Here is an 11454-nt window from a genome sequence, read left to right as displayed (position 1 = left end):
TACGACGAAGCGTAGACTACCAGGTGTATCAGCAGGAAGTACTGTTGGATTATAAGGAGGTATAATGGTAGTCACACCTGTACCAGAGCCACCATTTCACAGGATCATTCAAAGCTGGATTCCATCACAATTGCAGAAGCAATAAAACCATTGGTTAAGGCTGACCCCTCGTTAAAGGTAAAATCGGTTATAGCAGAAGTGCAATCGAAATTCAACTACACCGTTAGTTATCAGAAAGCATGGTTGGCTAAGCAAAGGGCAGTAGAAAAAATATTTGGAGGTTGGGAAGCATCGTACGAAGCGTTGCCTATATAGTTTGAGGCCATGTGTCATAAGGAGCCATCAGCTGTTGTCCATTTTGAGACTATGCTTGCATATCAAGGCGATGACTTGGTCTGTGATATTCGGGTACTACATAGAGTATTTTGGAGTTATTACCCCTGCATCAGGGCATTCAGACATTGTAAGCCAATTGTCCAGGTGGATGAGACTCACTTGTACGGAAAGTATAAGGGTTGTCTACTAGTCGCAGTTTCACAGGATGGCAACAATAATATCGTTCCAATTGCATTTGCTATTGTCGAGGGAGAGACTTCTGATGCATGGCACTTTTTCCTTAGTAACATGCGTCAACATGTTGTCACTCGTGATGGTGTGGGACTAATATCCGACCGACACGAATCCATCAATGCAGCTGTGGATCGCAGTAACGGAGCTTGGTCACCTCCTAATATAGTTTTTCATATGTTTTGCATCAGGCATATAGAGTCAAATTTTCTGAGAAAGTTCAAGGCATCGTACCTGCAAAAATTGGTCGTCAACATTGGTAACCTTTTAGTAAATTTCACTAAGTTATTAACAGAGTTACCTTCAAAAGTTGTTTTGACATATGGTTTTGTCCTTTTTATATGTTGTTATCGTCCAAGATATTCGAGGACGGTGCGGGAGTATGAAGTGTGTTACCAGCATTTACGGGAATGGGGCGAGGCCTATACAAAGTGGTTAAACCGAATTCCTCGCAATCAGTACGCATTGGCATTTGATGGTAGCTACAAATGGGGTCACATGACGACGAATCTAGTGGAATGCATCAATTCAGTATTGAAGGGTGCACGTAATCTCCCCATTACTGCTCTTGTGAAGACTATATTCTACAGGCTTAATGAGTTGTTCACCCGAAAAGGAGCGGAGGCAGAAGCCGGAATTAATGCTGGCCATGTGTTTTCTGATGTCATGACGTCGAAGTTGCATGCAAACCAACTTGCATCGGGAAACATTCAGGTTAGTTGCTTTGACCGGCAAAATGAGGTCTTTGAGGTGCGTGAGATGCCAAGTGGACTGGAATTCGCAGTCGACTTACGAGGCCTTCGGTGTGACTGTGGTGAGTTCCAAGTGGACCGTATTCCCTGTAGACATGTGTTCGCATGTTGTGCCAACCAGCGACTGGATTGGCAAGTGTATGTGCATGATGTGTACAGGATGGAACAAGTTAGGCGGGTGTACCGAGCAAGGTTTAGGACACTAAGTAATCCTACAACATGGCCTGCTTACAGGACCTCGGTTCGTACCAAATCCGTACCTGAGACGCGTCACGAAAGGTCACCCCAGGATGACGCGCTTCTTGAATGAGATGGACACGCGAATGTTACGTCGTCCTAGGCGATGTAGGCTATGTGGGGCTAAAGGACACAGTCGTAGCAGATGCCGTCAGTCAGCGGGTGCAAATGCCGACAGAGATGCTCAGTAGATTCACATTCTAAGATGATATTATATATGTAGCATCATATAGTATGAAAAGATTTGTCCATTTGACTCGAAAACGTATGATATATGTAACATTGTATAATATGACATGAATTCTCATATTGAGTTAACATGACCTGATATATCTAGCATTATAAATTACGAGGATCTAGCATTATATAATATGACATCAATTTCCCATCGGTGTTAATTTGATATGATATCAGTAGCAATATATGAACTTCATTAATACATAAATACTCTCAACATACAAAGTAACCTGACCATAGTCCAACTAAATAATACATAAAGACCAACACATACAAAGATCTTTAAACATAGTCCAGTTCATTAATACGTAAATAAGTTCAGTACACCACAACTATTTTCTCATTGACCACTTTACATCCTTTACAAAGTCCTTGCATTTTTTGGCGGCCTTTTTGAACACAAATGGAGTGTAGCGATTAGCACTACGACGTGGAGGATCAATCATCAGATTGTAACTTTTGGCTTTGTCATTCGGAGTGCGTGCCTCACCTGGATACAATTTTATAAAAACAATTAAATATAGTCCATTAGGTACTCAAAGCAACCTAGATACCACGTATCATCATAAATAACTAATCTATCATGTAATGCAAAATACACAACATAAATACCATCATTACGGGACTCTTCGTCCTCATTGAACTCCTCTATTTCATCCTCCTCATCAACATCCTCGTCATCCGAGTTGTCTACTAGATACGCATCGGTCTCTTGCTCGAGTGTGTTAGTATTTTCTTCAATGAGTCTCATGGAAACACGGTTAGGATTTTGACTATTAAGAACTCTGCGTCCACCATCACTCCTACTAGAGTCAACAGATACGAACCCTCCAGAAACCACCAAGGAGGTATGGCACGGATACCTCGCATCCAAGGAATATCTACCTGGCATGAACTCAGTTTGATGGCCATATTGTGATTGTCCTGCATCTCCAGCCATGAACCCAAGCAACTGGCTAAAAGAACCTCCTTCACCTGGTTCAAACTGTGACATACCCCAATATTGTTGATGATGTGGAAATGATGGGTTGAACTGTGTCTGAGGTACATACTGGCCTGAGAACTGATGTTGTTCTTGTGGAAGCAGATTTGGAGGTGAATTCTGTAGTGAATGTGGCTCCTGTTCTTCATTGTCATCATCCATATCCTGACTACCTTCATCGATATCCTGATTACCCTCATCCATATCCTAATTACCCTCATCATTCTCTTCACCCACAAGATTCGACAAGTTCAAGCGTTCCCCAAATTTGATCGGTACCAATGCATGTAAGTATCCAACGGATGCTGTGAAGGCATGGGAAGCTCAGAAAGAATGTGGTGATATCTGTTTGTCCAATGCATCACCCAACTGTAATGACTCAGTGTCGTGACCCAGTTAAGATTCTTAGGACCAGTCAGGACTTCTCCATGCGCCTTGTCCAAATTCCGCTCATCATGAGGTACTCCCTGAACGAAACCGAACTGTCGCCTATACCTATCGGTAGCATGCCACTCGATACATTCGAATGACACCAAGGGCACTGTAGCGCTCCATACAACCGAGTGCATATAGATTTCAGCAGAAATTATGTTCGGATCCACGCGATCCACAGCATACGCAACCCACACAAACTGAAAAATAAAGAAAACTCATGATTACAACCCACATAACAATGACATTAACAATGCTTCATAAGATTTACGTAGGCACTCCGCCAGAAACTAATACTTCTTTAATGAAAATTCACCTGGCCTTCCTGAAGTTCATCAAAGGCCTTCCTAAAGTCAGCTAGCTTCAGATATCTATATCGTCGGTCACCACGCTCCCAGTTTCGCCACCTAATAGGATACATTTAATTAGCTCTACTGAGTTCTAAATATCAACATACGGGTACATTTAATCATAATATTACCTGTTTGCTAGCGGAAAACTACGGGACTCCCTAGGAACCGGCGATAGATATGGTAGTCGGATCCAAGTCCAACCGAGCAGAAGTGTTAGGGGACCATCGATTTCCTTACAGTCAACTCGAGATGCCCTGCATAACGCCCTGTAGAGGTGTGCTAGGCATGCAGATCCCCAACTGTATTGTATAATACTGCCAAAATCACGAAGTAAGGGTAGAAACTTCCAGTGCACACTTGCCCCTAATTTATCCCCAAACAAGATCCTCCCGATAAGCAACATAATGTGGCACTTGATATACCTCTGTATACCAATTTCATCAGTCAACTGTAAATTTTCTATAAGATCGCGCAGCCAAGTCAGTTTTATGCAGCTGCCTCTACAGTCCGACTTATGCGGTGCAACTCCAAATTGATGCAAACACTCCGCCTCCAAGGCTTCGAAACTACTCATTATCATCCCTGTAACTGGAAGTCCGTCCGTCGGAAGACCAAGAATTAGAGCCACATCTTCAAGAGTCACGACACATTCACCAATGAAAAGGTGAAACGTATATGTGTCGGGGTGCCACCGCTCGATTAAAGCATTCACCAGTGCCTTTTGACATTGAACTACCCCAATCTGTGATGCATGATAAAAGCCGGTAAGTCGTAAATGCTCCTCCACCCTATCGTTGTACCGATCTGGAGGAACTGGGTGGTCACATGTCAACATTCTTAACTTCTACAAAAAATAAAACAAAATATTAGTCAACTTCTTAACACTTACTAACTTACTACTAAAATAAAATAATTTTTTAACCAGAACAACTAAAACAATAAACTCCTACCAAAATTAAATAAATATCATGATTACAAAATTGGTACAAATAGCTCAACAAGAAACAAGTTACTATCATAAATTCATTTACTAATTCCTTATAAAATAGATAATTCTAACTTCTAAAATTAATTATTAACCCTTCAAATTGTTCATAACTTCCTACTAATAATAATAATAACTAATACATAAATATCTAATCAAAATTCTCTACAATAACACATTTATCTTGAATAATATCTAATATTAATTAGTCATTTACTATTATTTAAACATATTATCCTCATTTATAAAAAATAATAGTGATCACTCTATGCCTAAATTCATTTTCTAACAACATTTATAACAATTAACTAACTTGCTAACAATGAAAATTATAATTAAAAAAATTAAAATATTTTCAAAGTAAGACTAACAGTTTCTCACAACAACAATAACATTTAGCGCTATTCATAACAATTATAGTTAATAATTTTAAAAAAATTAAAAAAATAACCCCATTTTCAATAATAATTATAATAAAAATTGAGCCGTTGGGGCTCTCTCTTTAATTTGGTTATATTTATATTAAATAATTATAATAAAAAATATTAAAAAATTCCAAAAAAAAATTTACGTCCTTTATAAAAAAATTCTTAGCATTCTCTGTTTACATTTAAAATGTAACAACTAACAAAATAATAATAATTAATTTATTAACAATAATATTTATAATTAAAAATTAGTTAAAAAATTCAAAAAATTCATATAAATGCTGAAAAATACCAATGACCATTCTATTTATATTTCTAATTTGCACTTCTAATAATAACAATCATAAGAAGTAAAAAGTTAACAATAATAATTTTAAATATAAAATATTTAAAAATATTTTAAAAAAAACTTACATAATCAGGATGATTGAAATAATGTATAACATGAAATTTAGGTCGATCAACATCTCTAGTTTTGTTCTTCGTTGGCATACTTTTATTGCTTCCACCATGCCGAGAGGAGAAAGAAGAAGTAGAATGGGGACTTCAACTTGAAAATGAAATATGAAAAAGTGATGTATTCGAATGGTGAGAGGAGTTAATGCATGAGTACTTGTTTGGTTTCAGGGTACCGTTTGGGGAAACGCTGCTGCGCGACGCGTGTCCATCCCCTTTCAAATCGGACCGTGCGTCTGCTGAGAGGGAAATCGGACGGTCCGTGTAGGGTTTGAGAGAGATCGGACGGTCCGTATAGGATGTTGGAACTCGGAGGGTCTGAGTTGTTACTAGGCTGACACCACAAGTTAGTGAAGCCCCTCCCTCGCCCCCATAATGGAGTCCAACACCACTCCCGGTCCAATATTCAAAATAAAAAACGTCTTTTTAATTGTTCTCTTAATTTTTAAATAAATAAAAATTTGTATGTTTATCTTTTTAATATTTAAAAAATATATATTTAGATTTTTATTCATTTAAGTATTAAGAGGATAAATTAAGTTTTTTACTTATTATTCATATTTTAATATTCTAAAATAGTATTTTTTTAGTAGATATTTAACTAATTAATTCAAATAATAAGGTGTATATATTTTATTTATAAATGATATTAACTAAGGTCGATATCCAATAAAAGAAATATATAAATTAAATTTATTAGAATAACTAATAATTAGTAAAACTTTAGTTATTAAATATTAGTTTTTATATAATTCGAAAAGATATATTTTTTAAAATATTTTAAAATAACAGAACGCGCTGCATTAATATTTTTTATGACAGAAGACTACTTGTTATAGTATAATATAATATAATGATATTATTTATAAATTTTATTTCTTAAATGAATATAATTTTGAATATAGGTACTGCTTGATTTGAGATTAAACTTTGATTTGAGTTATAATCTTGTAATAGAAAAAAAGGCTTGCATAATTATAAACTATTCGCATCTCTCATATTGCTAGTGCAATTTCAATAAATTTAATGATTTATAATGAAAAAAATAAGCCGTTTATTTATAGTTTTATCAATTATTTTAATTACTAAAATTTCATTTATAAACTAATTCTTGATTAAACCCTAATTAATAATACTAAACTTAGAAAAATACTAGAGGCTATTAAAGTTAAGGATAGAGCTAAAAATTTATTTGGGAAGAGTCAATATGAAAGATATAAGTTAAAAAAAAAAAATTAAAAAGAGACCAAACTAAAAAATTAAAGACTTAAGTAGTACAAATTATTAATTTAAGAGATTATTATTTTTTTATCAATATAACTCTGTTATTGATTAAAATTTATTATTTTTAATCATTATTTAATTATTAATTCAATTTTTTAATTTAATAATCTAATAAAATAAATAATAAATTTTAGTGATTCTTTACCATTACTCGTAAACTATTATATCATGTCATGATACTATTTTCAACTTGCGTCAGTAGAACTTCAATTCTAATGCAAGATGATATAATTTGATTGTTAACATTACTGGTACATCTTTTTAAAAACCATATGCATATTTGCATCTCTTGAAATTTTATACGCATTATACAACACAGTCATTGTACGCAAATACTGCCGCAATTCATCACATGCACCTTTTTTTTATACATTAGGGATTAATTACTTAATTAAAAACTTCCTTTTGAGAGTATAATAATCAAAGTGGAACGAAAAGCGGATCCAGGCCAATTCAGTGATAATACGTTCAGATCATTGTTCAATCAAAAATTAAAAAGGATAGAATGAAAATTAAAAGTCCTCTGTTTAGTGGGTGTTTACCCTTGTGTTCTTATATAGTAACATCTTCAAGATATATTTTGTCTTAAAAAAAATTATGTTTGTCTCTTTATTTTCAAAGAAGGTATATTTTGATTAAAAACACACACACAAGCACACAAAGAATGAATGCAAAAGATACTCTAACATTCAAGTTAATATAAAATTGATATGAAAATAATAAAATATTTTAGATCTTAGAATTTATCTTTATTTAAAAATAAAAAAATATATAAAATTTAAATTATAAATGAGATTGATATGACCATTTGATAATCAAATTGGTCATAATAATTATTAAACTTGTCGGTTACAAACTTAGAATCAAGTAAATAAAATCAAATTATTACTCATTATGTACAATAAAAAACCAAGTTATTAAACTTGTTAGGTTATAAACTTAGAATTAAGATAAATAAAATCAAATTATTACTCATTATGTACCATAAAAACCAAGTTATTCTCATTATACATAACGGATCAAGCTGAGTTATAGTTTAATAGATCATCTTATAAGCAATAACTTTATTAAAAATTAGATAAACTAATATTGATCATCATAGAATCAAAATTTTACCTAAGGATTGTTTATTTATTTTTATATTGTAAAGTAGTCACACAAAAATACAATTACCTTGAGAATTTAATTTTTATAGGGAAAATTTTGTGTTTTTTATTTTAATGTCGAAATTATCTAAATTTTTTCTTCTTTATAGTTTTAAAAATGTTGTCAATCTTAGTTCACTACTTTATATTTGAAAATAATAAAGTTTTGCCATTTTAAACAATACATTTTTTATTGTTATTATTATTAACAGATATTGTACTAAAATATTCAATTGTGGCAACAAAAATACAACTTTAAATATTAGTTTGGATTGTCTTTTTTATGTAAAAATAATATTTTTTAATAAACTATTTTTATTTAATTTTAAATTTGTTTAGATAAATCTTTTAAGAAAAATATTTTTATTACAAAAAAACAAATTATTATTTTGGAAGCCAATAATGCCTTATTTAAAAAAAAAAACAGAAGCAAAACAACACTTTTAATACTTAAAAATTCTTTTTAAAAAACATATCCAAATGCGAAATAACTTTTTTCTATTAAAAATATCTTTTTAAAAAATAAAAAAATAAATACTTTTTTTCAAAAACCATCCTAATTCTCATTAAAAAAAATTAGCATACAAAATAATTATCTAAATAATATGAAACTTCAATAACTATTTCCCTACCATCACAAGTTTCCTAAGCAAATTTGCAAAAGGCAAGTTCCTAACACTATAAAATGGCCTAAACATACCTCAATTTTCTTCATAACAAATTCATCAATCATCCTTATTTCTCTGTTGATTATCCTATTTCAATCAAAATGACAAACTTGAAAACTACAACTACTCTGTTCTTCTTCTTATTCTTAATTGTCATGACTTCATTACCATCAATAACTCTCTGCGATGAAAAACTCATAGAAAGCACTTGCAGGCAAACACCAAACTTCAATCTCTGCGTTCAATCTCTTAAATCATTCCCCGGAAGCGCCACCGCCGACGTCAGAGGCCTGGGCCTAATAATGGTGAAGGTGATGCAATCAAAAGCAAATGATGCCATTAACAAGATTCGTGAGCTTCAACGAAGTGCACCAAGTCCAGCACTGACTTCTTGTGCAAGCAAGTATAACGCAATTGTGGTTGGTGATATACCAGAAGCCAATGAAGCTTTTTCGAAAGGTATGCCTAAATTTGCAGAAAATGGAGCAAATGATGCTGCTAATGAAGCTACCTTTTGTGAAAATGGATTCAATGGGAGATCACCTCTCACCCAACAGAACAATGCTATGCGCGATGTTGCTGCTATTACTGCTGCTATTGCTAGACAGTTACTATAGTTAATTTGTTAGTTAGTTAATTACATTCAATAAATAATACATGCTTCTATCTGCTATCAGATATCTGGAACGTGGTGTTCTCCAATAATGCATGTATGAATAACATATCGTAGTGATTTTCAATTTCTCATGTGTTTCGAATACCATAATATATTTAATTTTGTCATGTTACAATAAAAAATAAGCCAAGCCATTTGTGATATATGTTTAACTTGATTCAATAACGGTTGAATTGAGTAAGATAGTAAACTGAATTTGACATTAAGAATTGAACTCATATACTAAGTGGATTAAATTTTAATTTAAAACAACAAATTTCGATTGGGTAAATAAGTAACTCATATAGTTCAAATGAGTTATAGCTTAAATAGCGTAGTCTTTCCATATTCATTTAAGAAGTTGCAGGTTCCAGTTTTCCTATTTTTGATAAAGAAAAAATAAAAAATAAATAATTTATCTGTATAAATAAATATTAGGATTCAAATTTTATTGAGTATATAGTTGTTCATTGGTTAATAATTAACGAAGATCAGATGTGTAAGTTAACAATTAGCTTGAAGTTTTTTGTAAGTACAAATTTTGATTATAGTTAAATTTTGGTCATGTAAATTTCGAATTTTTCTATTACTATTTAACGTAAATAATAATTAGTGAACATTCCGATGTATGACAAATATTTATTTAATTTATGTTTTTATTAGCATTTCTTAATTTTATTCTTTATTTAATTTATATGAAAATCATTAGGAGCCGTAAGTCATTCTTTTGATTATTCTCTTAATTTTTAAATAAAAAATTTGTATTTTTTATCTTTTCAATGTTTTAAAAAAATAATATATTGAAATTTTTACTTATTTAAATATTAGAAGATAAATTAAATCTTTTAATTATTAGTCATATTTTATTATTCTAAAATGAGTATTTTTAATGGATATTTAATTAATTAAAATAATAAAGTGTATATATTTTATTTGCAAATCATATTAAATAGAGTTGATACCCAATAAAAGAAAAATAAAAATTTGATTTATTAGAATGATTGAAATTATTTGCGTATAATTTTAAAAAATTTCTTTTTGTAAAATATTTTAACGAGAGGTACGCATACTGGTTCTAGAACCCGCCGCATCAACAATTTTAACATTAGGATACTAGTTGTAATATAATATAAGATAATGATATTATTTTTTAGATTTTATTTCTTGATAGATATTTGATGAATAATTAATTTAAACAATGAGATGTATATATTTTATTTATATATTATATTAGTTAAGGTTAATATACAATAAAAGAAAGATATCTATTAGATTTATTAGAATGATTGATAATTAGTAAAATGTTAGTCATTAAATATTAATTTTTGTATAATTCTAAAAAATACTTTTCTAAAATATTATTAAAGATAGAGTTATATATATTAGCATTAGAAGTTTAGAATGTGCCACGTCAATATTTTTGTAATTAGAATATTATATGTTGTAAGATAATGATAATATAATAATATTATTTATAAATTTTATTTTTTAATAGATATTTAACTAATTAATTCAATCAATGAGATGTATATATTTTATTTGCAAATCATATTAATTAAGGTTGATATACAATAAATACATTCCTAAAATATTTTGAGAAAAAGAGATATGCATATTAATATTAGAATATGCTATGTCAATATTTTTTGTGTTATAATGTTATCTATTATAAGATAAGATAATATAATATAATAATATTATTTGTAGATTTTATTCCTTAATAGATATATGACTAATTAATTCAAATAATGAGATGTCGCAAATTATGTTAATTCAAATTCACACACAATAAAAGAAAAATATATATTAGATTATTAAAATAATTGATAATTAATAAAATTTTAGTCATTAAATGTCAATTTTGTATAATTAATTACAAAAAAGATACTTTTTTAAAATATTTTGAGAAAAAATAGGTATTTATACTGACATTAAAACACGCTACGTCAGTATTTTTAACGTCAGAATATTATGTATTATAAGATAATATAATAATTTTTTTGCGACAGAATACTGCGTGCTTTAAGATATTATATAATGATAATATAATAATATTATTTGTAGGTTTTAATCCTTATACTACTAGAAGAATCACTTTTAGCGGTTATTTATTTTGCTTTTAACAGCAATTAGACATTAGCTGTCTTATACTTTGTCGTTAAAAGGTTTTAACGTTAACTGGTAAAGACTTTTTTAATAGCCACCAAAAATAACTCTAAGATTGCAATGTTATTCACTTTTAGTGACCATTACTATTGCCGCCAAAACCTATT

The 11454-nt window shown here is 30.6% G+C and overlaps 3 protein-coding genes across 3 annotated transcripts; 2 read left to right on the top strand and 1 right to left on the bottom strand.

Moving 5' to 3' along the window:
- Window positions 1-324: 324 nt before the first annotated feature.
- On the top strand, window positions 325-1629 carry LOC107463475 (uncharacterized). The gene has a single exon (XM_016082273.1). The coding sequence runs from the start codon at window positions 325-327 to the stop codon at window positions 1627-1629; it is 1305 nt and encodes a 434-aa protein (XP_015937759.1).
- Window positions 1630-3026: 1397 nt separating this feature from the next.
- LOC107463464 (serine/threonine-protein phosphatase 7 long form homolog) lies at window positions 3027-4395 on the bottom strand. The gene is made up of 3 exons (XM_021133165.1): window positions 3689-4395; window positions 3524-3614; window positions 3027-3407 (listed from the first exon to the last, which is right to left on the bottom strand). The coding sequence occupies exons 1-3, from the start codon at window positions 4393-4395 to the stop codon at window positions 3027-3029; spliced, it is 1179 nt and encodes a 392-aa protein (XP_020988824.1).
- A 4127-nt stretch (window positions 4396-8522) lies between these two features.
- Window positions 8523-9317, top strand: LOC107463869 (cell wall / vacuolar inhibitor of fructosidase 1-like). Its single transcript, XM_016082755.3, has one exon. The coding sequence runs from the start codon at window positions 8628-8630 to the stop codon at window positions 9141-9143; it is 516 nt and encodes a 171-aa protein (XP_015938241.1). The 5' UTR covers window positions 8523-8627; the 3' UTR covers window positions 9144-9317.
- The last annotated feature ends 2137 nt before the right edge of the window (window positions 9318-11454 follow it).

Source organism: Arachis duranensis, chromosome 1 (genome assembly GCF_000817695.3).
Source record: "Arachis duranensis cultivar V14167 chromosome 1, aradu.V14167.gnm2.J7QH, whole genome shotgun sequence".
NCBI classification, from domain to species: domain Eukaryota; kingdom Viridiplantae; phylum Streptophyta; class Magnoliopsida; order Fabales; family Fabaceae; genus Arachis; species Arachis duranensis.
Note: the sequence above shows the minus strand (reverse complement) of the source record. Positions and strands in the feature narration are given on the sequence as shown.

Coding starts and splice junctions, on each gene's coding strand:
- LOC107463475 (XM_016082273.1), top strand. CDS start 325: ATGTGTCATAAGGAGCCATCAGCTGTTGTCCATTTTGAGACTATGCTT.
- LOC107463464 (XM_021133165.1), bottom strand. CDS start 4,395: ATGTTGACATGTGACCACCCAGTTCCTCCAGATCGGTACAACGATAGG. Junction 3,615..3,688: donor AGTTTTCCGCTAGCAAACAG/GTAATATTATGA, acceptor GTATCCTATTAG/GTGGCGAAACTGGGAGCGTG. Junction 3,408..3,523: donor ATGAACTTCAGGAAGGCCAG/GTGAATTTTCAT, acceptor TTTATTTTTCAG/TTTGTGTGGGTTGCGTATGC.
- LOC107463869 (XM_016082755.3), top strand. CDS start 8,628: ATGACAAACTTGAAAACTACAACTACTCTGTTCTTCTTCTTATTCTTA.